This window comes from Notolepis coatsorum (assembly GCF_963971535.1).
Source record: "Notolepis coatsorum genome assembly, chromosome: 1".
In the NCBI taxonomy this organism is placed as follows: domain Eukaryota; kingdom Metazoa; phylum Chordata; class Actinopteri; order Aulopiformes; family Paralepididae; genus Notolepis; species Notolepis coatsorum.
In genome coordinates this window covers 188,148,237-188,165,111 of record NC_140165.1, presented here as the reverse complement: position 1 = coordinate 188,165,111, position 16,875 = coordinate 188,148,237, and the positions used below count along the sequence as shown (strand labels likewise).

At 40.0% G+C, this 16,875-nt stretch overlaps 1 protein-coding gene across 1 annotated transcript in view; it reads right to left on the bottom strand.

Annotated features, from left to right (window-relative positions):
- The window catches only part of pde2a (phosphodiesterase 2A), a gene marked incomplete at its 5' end in the record, with an annotated part of 420,725 nt that overhangs the window by 140,726 nt on the left and 263,124 nt on the right, over window positions 1-16,875 (bottom strand). Inside the window, 2 exons of the mRNA XM_084308457.1 lie at window positions 8,613-8,652; window positions 10,451-10,562. Of these exons, the coding sequence (XP_084164583.1) occupies window positions 8,613-8,652; window positions 10,451-10,562 (152 nt within the window). The remainder of the gene's footprint in view (window positions 1-8,612; window positions 8,653-10,450; window positions 10,563-16,875) is intronic.

Here is a 16,875-nt window from a genome sequence, read left to right as displayed (position 1 = left end):
ATATACAGTACCTGTATGTCATGTATGTCCCTATGCCATAAATGTCATGATGTCATGTATGTTGTGTATGTCATAAATGTCACTATGAATTGAAAATGGGGGACCCTGATGTAAACAAGACAAACGTCTTTCTCTGGTCTGCATCCCCTTAACAATTGTATGTATTGAGCCGTACTGTATTGTACCCATTCTGCAATCTGTTAAATAAAGTTTTCATTCATTCATTCATTCATTCATTCATTCAGGTTGAGAACGAGGTGCACTTTCTCCTACATTGCGAAAGAATGAACAACATTTGTGAGTAATTAATTTATAGTATATGTAGTATAATACTGTCTATTGTTTAATGTACATAGTACTAAATGTATAGAGTGATGTTACAGTACATGTGGGGTCTGTGTGTGCCTTGATCAGGCGTTCCCAGTGTGATGTGTTATGTCTAGCTGTAGTTCCCTGTCCTGGTTTTGTAGTCCTTATCGTTTTCCCTTCCAGGTGTACCCATTTGTAATCAACCCAGGTGTGTCTCGTCTCGTCATTCCCTCATGTATAAGTGTTCTGTCTTCCCCTGTGTCTGATGCTGATCCTGTCTGTGCAGTCTGTGGTATTGTTCGTCATTATTTTTATATCCTTTCTATTCACAAAACCATGGTAATTATTAATTAAATATTCTTTGTTGATTACTTTGGCTACCGGCTCCTTATTATGTTACATTGACCAGCCATCGAGCCTTCTAACCGTCAATGGTAACGTAATATGGGGGCTCGTGCCAAACTGATTTGAGCAGAAATTTGGTGTTTGCCGCTGAGCATAATCCACACTTTGAAATATGGTTGACAGAGTTGTGTGTGTCGCCCATGTTTTATACCCTCTTGTTAAATAATTCTCCAATAGGGAGCATTTTCATCCAGCTAGGGCAGCTGGACCATTTTCTATGGTTCCTTCCTTCGCCTGGTGGGCATACCGTCTATGCTGGTCGGGGTATTAGGAAAACCCTGTCAGGCTCCTCCTAGGCCGGCGTATGTCAGCGTTAGTTATATAGGGGGTTTTATAGTGAGGGATGGAAACGTTTAGGGGATGGGCTTTAGATTTTTTGTTAAACACACAACGTTTGTTAACACTTTGATCGCCATGGTTAAATTCATAATTTACCATCCCTCGCCATCTCTATTTGTCTATGGAGAAGTTCCCCTTCTTTGCAGGGCTATAACTTTTTTAATTGTATTGCTAAATTGACATTATTATGGCCCATTCAATGTCCTATATCTATTGTTCAGGGTGTAGCAACGTTATACTTTTTCATTCACATATTCATACTAAAATACGGTCTAAAGTATAAGTATGTTTTTATCGTTTTCTGCACCTTTCTCCAGCACTTGATTTATAGCCCCAAATGCATTATATTGATGATGAAATACAGTTTGATAGCGATCGGTGCCAGATAAAAAATTTCAACTGGAGGTGGTTCTAGAAGTTACTACTTATCATCTGATGTTGACCGGATGGGTGGGGGGTCGTTTATAATTTTGTGGGCAACGTTAGATGATCCATCTAGTGTGGGTGATATGATCATCAGAGCAGTTTATATCGAACACGGTAATAATAAACGCTGAAACTTACCCCAGTCTCCTCGGGCCGTTGGGCGATCAGCTTGGAGTAGACAGTTTTCTATTATGGGATGTTGATCTAGATGAACCATTTCCAGGTTGTATAATACTATATACGTCCAAATAACGTTGTTTATTGAGTTAGGGCGAGCGATTGATTATCCAGTGTGTCGAGATGGAGTCCTGCTAACGATCGCGAGTGCCCGGACGAAATATGGGTGAGCACTTCCTGTTTGACGCGTCACTTCCTGTTGGGCGATATGCCGATCGGCCACCAGATGGCACTCTTGAACCGTTAGAGAGTTGAGTCGAGCTCAGCAGTATATCTCAGGTCCCCGGAGGAGAAATATGATTTCGATCACAGATTTTTGAAATATTGATATGAAAAGACGTGTTACGGCGTCTTCGGCAGAATGAGCATGGCGGGCAATGACGAGTTTCGGCGTTTCCGGCGATTAAAGTGTTTATTGCTTGCGAATATTTTTAAGTGTGGATGCTTAACAGGGTAATACCAGTGCTCTTTGCTATTTACAGTAGTGTATAGTTGTAGTGTTTAGCGATTGGGGTTGGGACGATCCTAAACACTGCAGTAGTGGAGCGGTGGCCAGAGTCATTAGGAACAGACTGTACAGACATGTAGGGTGAAGCCGTTTTTGTTATTTTTTGTGTATGTTAATTGGTTGGTCATACTCAGTGGTAGGGGTGGTTCTTGTTTTTTGTTTTTCTTCCTCCCCCTGTTTTTCCGAGTTGTGCGACCGTGCTAGGGCAAAGATGCCTGTGAAATTGTGTGACTTTATGGCCAGGCCAACGGTCAGATTGTTGGATTCATGCACTAAGGAAGAACTGTTGGGGTTGCTGAGCGGGGCATGAGGGGGGACACTCGTGAGTGCTTCCATTGTGGGAAAAAGTGGCACATAAAGGAAAAGTGTTTTATCCTCCGCAATGATAGCCGTCCTACTACGCAGATATCGTTGGTTGTGACACCCACTGCTATGGGTAAAGGTATGGGAACCTATTTGCCATTCATCAGTAAAGGGTTTGTGTCCTTTTCCAGGGGTGGTAGGAAGATTCCTGTGACTATACTGAGGGACACTGCTGCGTCTCAGTCGGTTATCCGTAGGTTACCCTTCGGTTACCCTTCGATAACAGGTCTAAAGTAAACGCTGGGGTAATGGTCAGAGCTTTTGGTAGGCATGTTATGAGAATTCCGCTACATACTATTCATTTAGAATCAGATCTGGTATCGGGACGAGTGGTGATTGGAGTAGATAGACGTTTTCATGTCGAGGGAGTGTCATTAATCCTCGGTAACGATCTGGCAGGAGGTAAGGTGTTGAAAAAGCCAGATGTAATTTGTGTTCCAGCAGAGCCTGTTGTGGTGGACGTTCTGGCGCATGCACATACGGGAGTTGTTCCATCAGGTGCAGTTACGACAGCCATGACGGGTGGGGTTCATGCTGAGGAGGAAGGGGGGAATTTATTTGACACAATTGTATCGATCAGTGACGCGGTGCCTGAATGTAATGCCCATGCTTTGCCTATGGATGATGCAGTGTGTGTTCCCCAGTGTGTGTTGTTGCAGGAGACTGGAGAGGGGGAGCTCGGCCTGTCGTCATCTCCAGTGCTTGTACCTATGTCCACTATACCTGTGTCAGTCTCGTGGTGGCTCCACCTAGAGATGACGGTGATAATAACAGCCTTTGTTTTTCAGAAGGGGTTGGAGAGGGCTGGTGTCATTGTCCCATCCCAGGCAGTAGTAGAAACGAGACTGGACATTCCTCGCGATGTGCTGATCTCTTTCAGAGCTGTCTTTTGTTGCCTATTGCATATTTTTTTCTTGTGTATGGGTTTATACATGCTGTCGCTTTGCCATCTCGCCCATGCATAGAGGTTAGCAGTGGTAGGGAACCCACTACAATAAGCAGGTTTGCTCCACTTGGTCCCGAATTTCGTTTTGTTCTGATTATTAGTGCCAGTTGTTCTGATGGGCATGGCGACTGCATTGGAAATGAGCAGGTGAACAACATGCAGTGTTGTTGCTGTAGTCAGGGGGGGGGGGTTGTGCTATTGTCCATAGGGTTGTGTGGGTATATGCTTTGTTGATCCTGCGGGATATTAATTTTGCTCTGTTTTCCAGGGGTCGGGAGTGACGAGAAATGATCTGGGAACCTCCGGATTTCGGATTGGTGCTGCCCATTTCTCGACCACTGATTCCCTTATTTATATTGGTATTGCTGTAGTTATTGTGGGCTGTAATCATACGGAACATGTTGGGGGTGTTGTGAGCTGTGTGGGGGTGGGGGGACGACTGCCCACGGGCACGATAGTCCTTCAGCGTGTGGGGGTGGGGGGACGACTGCCCACGGGCACGATGGTCCTTCAGCGTGTGGGGGTGGGGGGACGACTGCCCACAGGCACCATAGTCCTTCAGCGTGTGGGGGTGGGGGGACGACTGCCCACAGGCACGATGGTCCTTCAGCGTGTGGGGGTGGGGGGACGACTGCCCACAGGCACGATAGTCCTTCAGCGTGTGGGGGTGGGGGGACGACTGCCCACAGGCACGATAGCCTTCAGCGTGTGGGGGTGGGGGGACGACTGCCCACAGGCACGATAGGCCTTCAGCGTGTGGGGGTGGGGGGACGACTGCCCACAGGCACGATAGTCCTTCAGCGTGTGGGGGTGGGGGGACGACTGCCCACAGGCACGATAGTCCTTCAGCGTGTGGGGGTGGGGGGACGACTGCCCACAGGCACGATAGTCCGATAGCGACATGGACTGTTGCATTACTGGGTAGATAACTCGGTATATACTGGTAGGTTTGAAATGGACCTGTCTCAAAACCCTGCCCCTTTTCTTGATCCTCCAATCACAACTGTCGCTTACCTCGGACAAACTTGGTTTGTCCGAGGTAAGCGACAGTTGTGATTGGAGGATCAAGAAAAGGGGCAGGGTTTTGAGACAGGTCTATTGGGAGAGTGTGGGCCAAGATTGTTGTCGATATGGCTGGTATTTATTTATATTGTTGATAATATTGTTTTTCATATATAGAAGTTAGAGAACTATTTTTTTATGTTCATTCCCCCATTTCGCCTTGGGATTATGTACATACATTTGAGGGTGGGGGTGTTCAACCCAGGTGTGTCTCGTCTCGTCATTCCCTCATGTATAAGTGTTCTGTCTTCCCCTGTGTCTGATGCTGATCCTGTCTGTGCAGTCTGTGGTCTTGTTCGTCATTATTTTTATATTCCTTTCTATTCACAAAACCATGGTAATTATTAATTAAATATTCTTTGTTGATTACTTTGGCTACCATCTCCTTATTATGTTACATTGACCAGACATCGAGCCTTCCAACCGTCAATGGTAACGTAATAAGTGATATGTATAGTCTACTGTCTATTGTTTGATGTACATAGTACTAAGTATAGAGGAGGAACAAATCCAAGTCCTCCTTGGGGAGGAGCCATTGCTGGAATAGCTGCCAGTATGTGTCAGCATGTTATAGAGCAGGGGTGGCCAACCCGCGGCTCGCGAGCCGCATGCGGCTCTTTGCCCGTCAATGTGCGGCTCTTCCATCCATAATTTTTATTTTTTTTTATTAAAAAAAAAAAAAAAAAAAAAAATTAACTTTTTTTTTTAATATGTCACTCATTCCATAAGGACGTAGAATCAGGGTGCGATCCAGGAGGGGAGCCCGGTCCGCTATAGCTCCCCTAGATCAGACATCAGCTCCCCTGGGGGTCTCTAAAGCTCCCCTGGGAGCTGTATCATCATCGTGTATAATAATAAACGTATGCTATTTTGGATGTATGATTAATGATTTGCGTGTAGTGGCTACTTACTGGGACATAATTCACGGCATTCTAGCCTTTTGTGGTGTTTACTACATCTCCCATGACCCTTAGCGGGGGATGACGTAGTTAAAGAGAGACAGAGGTGTTGTTTGTGCGACAGTAGAGTGCGTAATAAACTAGCGTTTTTGCATCGGAACACGACTCCGTCTACGCTATCATTACTGCATTCCTACATTTGTGACCCTTGGACGTATTTCGGAGATTATATCGAACATGTCAACTGAACAACAGAACGCAGATCGCAGAACTTTGAACGCAGTTTCACTCAAGCTGCGCAGAGTGCCAACGCTTGGTTCGCGCAAGCCGAAGCCCAATTCGCTCTCAGGAATATTACCGCGGATGCCACCAAGTACTACTATGTGGTAGCAGCCCTTACGAATTCAACGGCAGCGAGAGTGGTGAGTTTGCTGGAAAACCCACCTACACATGACAAATATGTGACTATAAAAGCACAATCTGAGTTTTTTTTTTGCACCCCCCCCCCCGGGAGATTTTCGGGAGCTCCCCCGGAAATTGTGATATGGTTCGCACAATGCGTAGAATAAACATTTACAATTTTTTTTTAAATGGTCCATTTGCATGTTCTTGGTATCTGAATCTAGGGACATATATGGATCAGTGTCAGAAATAGTGTGTCTGTTACTAGGCTTGAGTAAATTGTAATGAACCAAAGGAGAATATCAATTCTATTTTAAAAAAAAGTATCTTTGACTGTAAATAACACCATGCTAAAATTGACCAGACCTGAAAAATCTAAGCAAATGAATAAAGGGAAGATGATTAAACAGAAGGTTTTGTAGATACAGTACTGAATTCTGCCATCTTTTTTATAATGTAAATTTCTCCACCATTTTTCATCATATTGCAACACCGTTTTTTGCAAGACGTTCACAGAAAGGTAGAGAAACTAACTGCGTTCTGTTTTATGGCAATAACGTTCAGGTTTGTGGGAGATAATCCCCAAAAATAAGAGAAATTAAAAAGTAAATCCAGAAGTCAGATGATTGACAGGGGCTGGTGTGAGCTGGGTAGGGTAGTTTTTCGAAATTTGAAAGCCCTGAGTCTCTTCCTTCAAAAGACTACACTCACTTTTGTCTGTGCCACTTCCTCCTGTCAATATGCGCCGGTTTCCGACTCAATGCCCTGAGATTTCTATAATCTTATATTTCACTAATAACAGTTAAAATAATTGGTAAACAAACGTAATGCTGAAAATATACACTTTTACTGTATATCTCGGGCTTAAGAGGTTAACCCTGTGAGGCCCAAATTAAAAAGAAATTAGCAACTTCAGAGGCCAGAGGGTGGGACATATAAACACATTTACTATCAAATAGCATTGTGAGGCTGAACACCAGGACCAATTGACTATACATGTGCTTAAAGGGGAACTATCTTATAAATGGCTTTTTTCAGTGTTTACCATTGTTTCTTAGCTATGTGGACTTATATTAATATGATATATGTCTTCTCATATTGGCAAATTCTTCCAATTCTCCTCTCACAATATTCACCCTCACTGAACTGAGTCATCTGAAAATGCGCATATCTGTGATTTCTCAGCTGCATAATAATGTGGCAGTTGATGTGGCAGTTGGCACCAGGCCATACAGTGGTTGGAGCCCAGCCTCAAAGCGGCTTAAGATCTTGAGGTAGAAAAATGCGGTTTTTAGTACTTGATTAGAAATACAAAACAATTAATTTTTTTTGGAAAAAAACCTAGGTGTTCCATAGACTCACAGGAATTGTGTAAAAGTGCCCAAATAGTGAAAGAAATAGTAAAATAGTTCCCCTTTAACATTTTTTAAATAAACATAATTTTTTTAAATGGCTAAAAGTGATTTTGTAATTTTGCAACCGTGGGTCTCACAGGGTACTTTTAACCCTGTGAGGCCCAAATAAAAAAGACATTAGCAACTTCAGAGGCCAGAGGGTGAGACCTATAAACACATGAAGGGTGCCGTGACTGAAAAAAAAGGTTGAGAAACGCTGGTGTGGCTCTTTGTGGTACCACAGTAATTTTTGTGGCTCTTAGTCTCTGACTGGTTGGCCACCCCTGTTATAGAGGGACAGTGTTGTGAAATTCTGAGCCAAAAAAACGACATGTACTGTAATTAGAGTGAATGTTCTTATTGTTGTTTTTATTATTAATTATTTGTATTGTTCTTTGTATTGACATAATAATTCTACATTGTAATGTTGTAAACTGCTTTGACAATACTGTTAATTGTTTTTAGTGGTGGGACTCGATTAAAATTGTTAATTGAATTAATTAGAGACTTTATAGTTATTTAATCGAAATTAATCACATTTTAATTGCATATCAATATTTGATGCGAAAATAATCTTTTTTCAATTAAAATGGATTTTGGTATACGAGTGAATCAATGAATATACATTATACATACGTTTAAGAAGCAAAATCCTATACACAGACCAACAGATCAATGCAATTTTTAACAAAGTGTAAAAAACAACAATTTTAGGAATAATATATATATATAGCGCAAAGGACCTTTTGTAAACTCAAGCAGTTTCGAGGTAAAAGTAAATGCAGTACATTCCAGAACAGTTGACCATTGAAAAAAAAAAAAAAAACTCTTGATTGATCTCAATTTCTCTTATTTTTTCAGTATTCTGTATGAACAAACAAGACTAAGAAAAAAAGTGATTTGTGTTTTATTATACTTTATACTTATAGCACATGCATGAGTCTGGTCTCATTTGAAAGGTAACATTGTTCTTACATAATAAAGAAAAATCATCATGCGATTAAATGCAATCAATTTTAATTATTTTTGTAGTTAATTAATCGAAATGAATGCGATAAAGTCCCAGCCCTAATTGTTTTACATTCATGCCAATAAAGCACAGTTGAATTTAATTAGAGAGAGAGAGAGAGAGAGAGAGAGAGAGAGAAAGAGAGAAAGAGAGAGAGATAAATAGAGAGGATATGAGAGGAGAGGAAAGGGGATGGTAGCAAATGAGGAGAGGAAAGGAAAGGAAAGGAAAGGAAAGGAAAGGAAAGGAAAGGAAAGGAAAGGAAAGGAAAGGAAAGGAAAGGAAAGGAAAGGAAAGGAAAGGAAAGGAAAGGAAAAGAAAAGAAAAGAAAGGAAAGGAACGGAAAGGAAAGGAAAGGAGATGAGAAACTTACCCAGGTGAGTGAAGAGGTTCTTGGCCACTTGTAGAAGCGCCTGAGAAAAACAAACAGTGGAATTCAAGAGTGGGACAGCTATTCTACAAACACACACTGTGTGTGTGTGTGTGTGTGTGTGTGTGTGTGTGTGTGTGTGTGTGTGTGTGTGTGTGTGTGTGTGTGTGTGTGTGTGTGTGTGTGTGTGTGTGTGTGTGTGTGTGTGTGTGTGTGTGTGTGTGTGTGTGTGTGTGTGTGTGTGTGTGTGTGTGTGTGTGTGTGTGTGTGTGTGTGTGTGTGTGTGTGTGTGTGTGTGTGTGTGTGTGTGTGTGTGTGTGTGTGTGTGTGTGTGTGTGTGTGTGTGTGTGTGTGTGTGTGTGTGTGTGTGTGTGTGTGTGTGTGTGTGTGTGTGTGTGTGTGTGTGTGTGTGTGTGTGTGTGTGTGTGTGTGTGTGTGTGTGTGTGTGTGTGTGTGTGTGTGTGTGTGTGTGTGTGTGTGTGTGTGTGTGTGTGTGTGTGTGTGTGTGTGTGTGTGTGTGTGTGTGTGTGTGTGTGTGTGTGTGTGTGTGTGTGTGTGTGTGTGTGTGTGTGTGTGTGTGTGAGTGAGAGACTGTTGGTCATTGATATATATACTTTGGTGTATTTGTTGAGACAGAAAACTAAAGGAAACAGTGGGCAGTCCCATCACTGCCAGGCTGCAGCATAGTCTTAAAGGCAGATAACGTACCATATATAGCAGGTAGTCATACTAGTCTTAAAGACAGATAACATACTATACACAGCATGTAGTCATACTAGTCTTAAAGTCAGATAACATACCATATATAGCAGGTAGTCATACTAGTCTTAAAGGCAGATAACATACCATATATAGCACATAGTTAGTCTTAAAGACAGATAACATACTATACACAGCATGTAGGCATACTAGTCTTAAAGACAGATAACATACTATACACAGCATGTAGTCATACTCTTAAAGACAGATAACATACTATACACAGCATGTAGTCATACTCTTAAAGACAGATAACATACTATACACAGCATGTAGGCATACTAGTCTTAAAGACAGATAACATACTATACACAGCATGTAGTCATACTCTTAAAGACAGATAACATACTATACACAGCATGTAGTCATACTAGTCTTAAAGTCAGATAACATACCATATATAGCAGGTAGTCATACTAGTCTTAAAGGCAGATAACATACCATATATAGCACGTAGTTATACTAGTCTTAAAGACAGATAACATACTATACACAGCATGTAGTCATACTAGTCTTAAAGACAGATAACATACTATACACAGCATGTAGTCATACTAGTCCTTTCTAACCAAAGTGTTGAAATACCAACAGCTACAGCAGACCATCTCACAGCTAGGCTACAGATGTACACTTCTAGTTTTTAATCTTTGGCAGCCTAGGGCATGTGCACAAGTTGGTTGTGAGGGGCATACAAATAGCCGGTCTCCCCAAAAGGAAGGCCAAGCAGTTAGCAAGGTACTGCTCAGTATCAGCTATTATAGGAAGCCGGTCAATTTGGAGGAGGCGTTGTTTCCTTTACCCATGATTCGTGTCTGATGTGTCTGACAAGTAGTTCAGCCATACTGTATGTAACAGCGTTCTGCCGTCCATGCACTTTGTAACTGGCTGTTCTTTCATACTTTCTGACTGCACTGGCAGTGTTTATGTCCTTTGTATGAGGCTTCCTTGTACTTCTGTGACATAAATAAACATTTCAATTGTGTGTGTGTGTGTGTGTGTGTGTGTGTGTGTGTGTGTGTGTGTGTGTGTGTGTGTGTGTGTGTGTGTGTGTGTGTGTGTGTGTGTGTGTGTGTGTGTGTTACCTGGCACTCCACTTTGAGTTTCTGTTCCTTCTGGAAGGCGAGGGTGGAGGTAAGGACAGTAGAGGTGTAGCAGAAACAGTGCTGGATGGCATGTTCATCTGCCTCTGTATGTCTGTAGACACATGTATAATAATATTACAGTTATAATAATGATCATGTTCATCTGCCTCTGTATGTCTGTAGACACATGTATAATAATATTACAGTTATAATAATGATCATGTTCATCTGCTTCTGTATGTCTGTAGACACATGTATAATAATATTACAGTTATAATAACACTTTGACTGCCATGAAACGTCTTTTCACGTCATTGCTGGCCATGCTCAAGTTGCCGGGGGACGCTGTACAGCGTCCTTATATCAATATTTCAAAAATCTGCGATCGGATTCATATGTCCCCGCCGCTGGCCTGAGATCCACCAGCAGGACCCACTGAGCTCTCTGGCGGTTCAGGAGCGCCATCTGGTGGCCGATCGGCGCAATCGACAAACAGGATGTTGAATAGAGGTTGTCATGACGACCGTAGTACTTCCGGGCGCTCGCTATAGTTCATGGGACTCTGGCTCGTCACGCTACACGGTGATCGATTGGCAATAACTCGATAAACAACATGATTTGGACGTATATACCATTATACAAGCTGGAGATGGACCGGGTAAAAATATATCCCATAATGATAAGATTTCTACTCGACGATGATCGCCCAACGGCGCGCGGAGACTGGGGTGAGTTTCAGCGTGTAACGTTACCGTCTTCGATACTAACTGCTATTATCAACATTTGACCCACATTAGATGATTGGTATAACGCTGCCCACGGAATTATAAACGCCCCCTCGCCCATCCGGTCAACATCAGATGACGTGTAGTAACTTCTAGAAGTACGTCTAGTTGGAATTTTTTATATCGCGCTGATTGCCATCAAACTGTATTTCATCATCAATATAATGCATTTGGGGCTATATATCACGTTCTGGAGAAAGCTGCAGAAAGAGATGAAAACATACTTATACATTAGACCCACATATCCGAGGACTTGACATGGACCACACACATTGACAGTGTTGTGAAGAAGGCACGACAACGCCTCTACTTCCTCAGGCGCCTAAGGAAGTTCCAAGTCAGTCAGAAGATCCTTAGGAACTTCTACTCATGTACAATAGAGAGCATCCTGACCGGCAACATCACCTCCTGGTTTGGGAATAGCACTGCACAAGACCGTAGCAGACTACAAAGAGTGACACGTTCAGCCGAACGCACAATTAGAGGGGGGCTTCCCACCCTCCAGAACATTTACAACAAGCGGTGCAAGGGGAAGGCTAAGAGAATTATTAAGGACTCGAGCCACCCGAACAACTGCCTCTTTGAACTGCTGCCGTCAGGCAAGCGATACCGGAGTCTTATGGCGAGCACAGAAAGACTCAGAAGGAGCTTCTATCCCCAGGCCATCAGGCTGCTAAACGAACAATAATCGCTAAACGAACAATAATCACTATGCAACAACCATCAAATGCACACAGCACACACACCCACACGCACACACACACTCACTCAAACAAACAACACACTGCAGCACCCACTCTCCACACTTTAGATCACACAAACACACTTACACTTTATATTTATTGATAAAGGATTTGCACTACAACTCGTACACCTACTGTGAATTGTACCTAAACTGCACCTCGTCCATTTATGCCTTGCACTATATAGTATTGTATATTAGTACACTGCACAGTATTGTATATTGTATGGTAACTACGTCTACGAACATTGTACATATGTTTAAACTGAACACTGTGACCTCTTTTTTTTCTTCTAATTTTTACTATGTTTTTATTTCATACTTATCTTGTCATGCACAGTCTCTGGAGCGCAACAGTAAGAAGCATTTTGTACAAAAGTATTCTGTACTTCTGTATGACAACTATTAAAGAAACTTGAAACCATACTTTACTATGAATATGTGAATGACAAAGTTTAACGTTGCTACACAATGAACAATACATATAGGACTTTGAATGGGCCCTAATAATGGCAATGTAGCAATAGAATTTAAAAAGTTATAGCCCTGCAAAGAAGGGGACTTTCTCCATAGACAAATAGCGCTGGCAATCTATGGTATATCATGAATTTAACCTTAGGCAACCAAAGTGATAATGATCATGTTCATCTGCTTCTGTATGTCTGTAGACACATGTATAATAATATTACAGTTATAATAATGATCATGTTCATCTGCCTCTGTATGTGTATATATGTCCCCTATAAATGATACATACTATGTATATGTTCCCTTTAAAAGATAAATCATATGTATATGTCCCCTTTAAGAGTTTAAGAGTATTTTATTTTTTTTGCCAAGAGTAAAGACCATAACCCTATCAAAACAGCAGTCAAAGTGTATATATTTGTTTTGAAAATAAGAATTTATCGGAAAAATGCTAATTATATCTCTTTTATCATAAAACCGTGAGGAAATAACTAAATCCAGATTTAACACTGCCATTGGAAAGAGGAGCCTTTCCCCTATCCATATATGTATGATTTGGCCATAATAAGGTCAAGGTCAAGTTCAAGGTCAAATATGAATTTATAATTAAAATCGATTATCATTTATTACTGTATCTACAAATCCTTCTATTTAATCATCTTCCCTTTATTAATTTGCTTAGATTTTTTTGTACACTTGATCTCAATAAGGTGGTGAATGAGCTCATGGTGCGAAATCTCTTTGTTACAATTGTAACATGGTGTTATTCACCGGCACAAATGCAAAAAAACATCATCATTTATATTCTCCTTTTTTTCATTACAATTTACTCAAGCCTAACAGACACAATATTCCTGACACTGGGAATACATACCCCCAGGTCCCTAGATGTTCCTAGATACCAAGAACATGCAAATTGACCTTGTAGAAGTGGAGCAATCTTCCATTTACTTAGGCATGTATACCTTTAGGCGAAATTTCTGAAAATAGGGCTACATCTTAACAGGTTAAAAGATACATCATACTGTATGTATATGTCCCCTTTAAAAGATACATCATATATATGTGAGGAAATAAAGGTTAAAAAGAGGTGTATATATAGAAATTCAGCTTAGGATGTTTACTTGTGTATAATAATAATAATAATAATAATAATAATAATAATAATAATAATAATAATAATAATAATAATAATAATAATACATATAAATAATCAGTATGTGTATTTTTTATTAATTAACTCAGTCCTTTTCAATCAGGATGTATTAATTTTTAAAAGTAGTTACGGCTGATACATCCTTACAAACTGTAATGAGATGACTGAGGATGATTAATTAAATATAAACTAGTTTGATTCTACATTATTTAATAGAGTGAAATTGACCTGCAGCTATCGATGAACGCCTGCAGTTAGCGTTCTCAGCCTGCAGAGGGCAATGGTGCATTACGCTGGAGTCACAGCACAATAAAAAGGCCAGCTGGAAATGAGCAACTGGGACTAAATCCATTTGAATGAAATAATCACACTAATTTCAGGTATTCAAATGTGATGTCATATGGATTTATACAAATGTACATATAGATGGTTATGTAGAGACTGCAGGAGTAACATTCCATTTGTTTGATTACGCATTACTAAATGTCTAGGGAGTGATATAGTCTACTGTTTATTGTTTGGTGTACATAGTACTAAATGTATAGAGTGATATGTATAGTCTACTGTCTATTGTTTGATGTACATAGTACTAAATGTATAGAGTGATAAGTATAGTCTACTGTATATTGTTTGATGTACATAGTAATAAATGTATGGAGAGTGATACTGTATGTATAGTCTATACAGTCTATTGTTTCCAGTTCATGTACCTTTATTTAAAGATGACATATGTCTTACTAGCTGTTTAATTCATGTACATTGATTTAAAGTTGACAGATGTCTTACTAGCTGTTTAATTCATGTACCTTGATTTAAAGATGAGATGCCCTACTAGCTGTTTAATTCATGTACATTGATTTAAAAAAAGACAGATGTCTTATTGGCTGTTTAATTCATGTACTTTGATTTAAAGATGAGATGTCCTACTAGCTGTTTAATTCATGTACCTTGATTTAAAGATGACATTATGGCTTATTAGCTGTTTAGTTCATGTATCTTAATTTGAAGATGACATATGTCTTAATATATTACTTGCTATAGATAATTATGTTGTTATAATCATGTAAATACTTTAATGACTTGATTCCCCACAGGGAATCCCACGTGCCCCTGAGCAAGGCATCTTACCTTCCCACAGCCACCTCCAAAGTTTAATTACTATGAGATTAGTTGAATACTGTGATACTGGAGGCCTGTATAGAATATATTATTCCTTAATACACAAGATCTCACAGAGAGAGAGAGAGAGAGAGCAAAGAGAGCGAGAGAGAGAGCGCGAGAGCGAGTGAGTGAGAGGTAGACAAAGAAAGAGAGATAGTGGTGTTTCAACTTTACTTTTTGACAGTCTCATTCCCGAAATGTTTTCAAAGAGTTATTCTGGAAGACTTATCTTGGAACCACTGAAACAGAATCAATGACAAGTTCACTCTGAGTCCTGAACGTGCTGGTAATATGTCTTAAGTGGCTGAAACGGTCGCACAAATGATATGATCTATATCTGCTTGGAGAATGGCATTCTGTCTTAAACTCGAAACGCGCATTCCCGTTCAGGTCATTTGCATACAAAACAACGCCTCCAGAGCTAAGGCAACTAGTGACGCAGCTGTGTGAAAATGGAATGGCGGAAGGGGTCCTACTAATCACCCCAAAGTACCAGAAAATACCAGAAAATACCCCAAAATACCCCAAAGTATACCCAAAAGTACCAGAAAATACCAGAAAATACCGAAAATACCCCAAAATACCCCAAAATACCCCAAAATACCCCAAAGTATACCCCAAAGTACCAGAAAATACCAGAAAATACCCCAAAATACCCTAAAATACCCCAAAGTATACCCCAAAATACCAGAAAATACCAGGAAATACCCCAAAATACCCCAAAGTATACCCCAAAGTACCAGAAAATACCAGAAAATACCCCAAAATACCCTAAAATACCCCAAAGTATACCCCAAAATACCAGAAAAGACCCCAAAATACCCCAAAATACCCTAAAATACCCCAAAGTATACCCCAAAGTACCCTAAAATACCAGAAAATACCCTAAAATACCCCAAAGTATACCCCAAAATACCATAAAATACCCCAAAATACCATAAAATACCCCAAAGTATACCCCAAAGTACCAGAAAATACCAGAAAATACCCCAAAATACCCTAAAATACCCCCAAAGTATACCCCAAAGTACCAGAAAATACCCCAAAATACCCCAAAGTACCCCAAAGTATACCCCAAAATACCATAAAATACCCCAAAGTACCCCAAAATACCCCAAAGTATCCCAAAGTATACCCCCAAATACCCCACAGTACCCCAAAATACCCCAAAGTACCCCAACATATCCCAAAATGAAAAACAAAAATTTGAACATTTTGTGTAATAGTGTAATAGTGTGTAATAGTGTAATACTGTAATACTGTAATAGTGTGTAATAGTGTAATAGTGTAATAGTGTGTAATAGTGTAATAGTTTAATAGTGTGTAATAGTGTAACAGTGTGCTAGTGTAATAGTGTAATAGTGTGCTAGTGTGTAATAGTGTAATAGTATAATAGTGTGTAATAGTGTAATAGTGTGCTAGTGTAATAGTGTAATAGTGTAATAGTGTGTAATAGTGTAATAGTGTGTAATAGTGTAATAGTGTGCTAGTGTAATAGTGTAATAGTGTAATAGTGTGTAATAGTGTAATAGTGTGTAATAGTGTAATAGTGTAATAGTGTGCTAGTGTGTAATAGTGTAATAGTGTGTAATAGTGTAATAGTGTAATAGTGTGTAATAGTGTAATAGTGTAATAGGGTGTAATAGTGTAATAGTGTGCTAGTGTAATAGTGTAATAGTGTGTAATAGTGTAATAGTGTGCTAGTGTAATAGTGTAATAGTGTAATAGTGTGCTAGTGTGCTAGTGTGTAATAGTGTAATAGTGTAATAGTGTGTAATAGTGTAATAGTGTGCTAGTGTTATGGTGTAATAGTGTGTAATAGTGTAATAGTGTGTAATAGTGTAATAGTGTGCTAGTGTGTAATAGTGTAATAGTGTAATAGTGTGCTAATGGTGTAATAGTGTGTAATAGTGTGTAATAGTGTGTAATATTGTGCTAGTGTAATAGTGTAATAGTGTGCTAGTGTGCTAGTGTGTAATAGTGTAATAGTGTGTAATAGTGTGTAATAGTGTAATAGTGTAATAGTGTGTAATAGTGTGCTAGTGTAATAGTGTAATAGTGTGCTAGTGTGTAATAGTGTAATAGTGTGTAATAGTGTGTAATAGTGTAATAG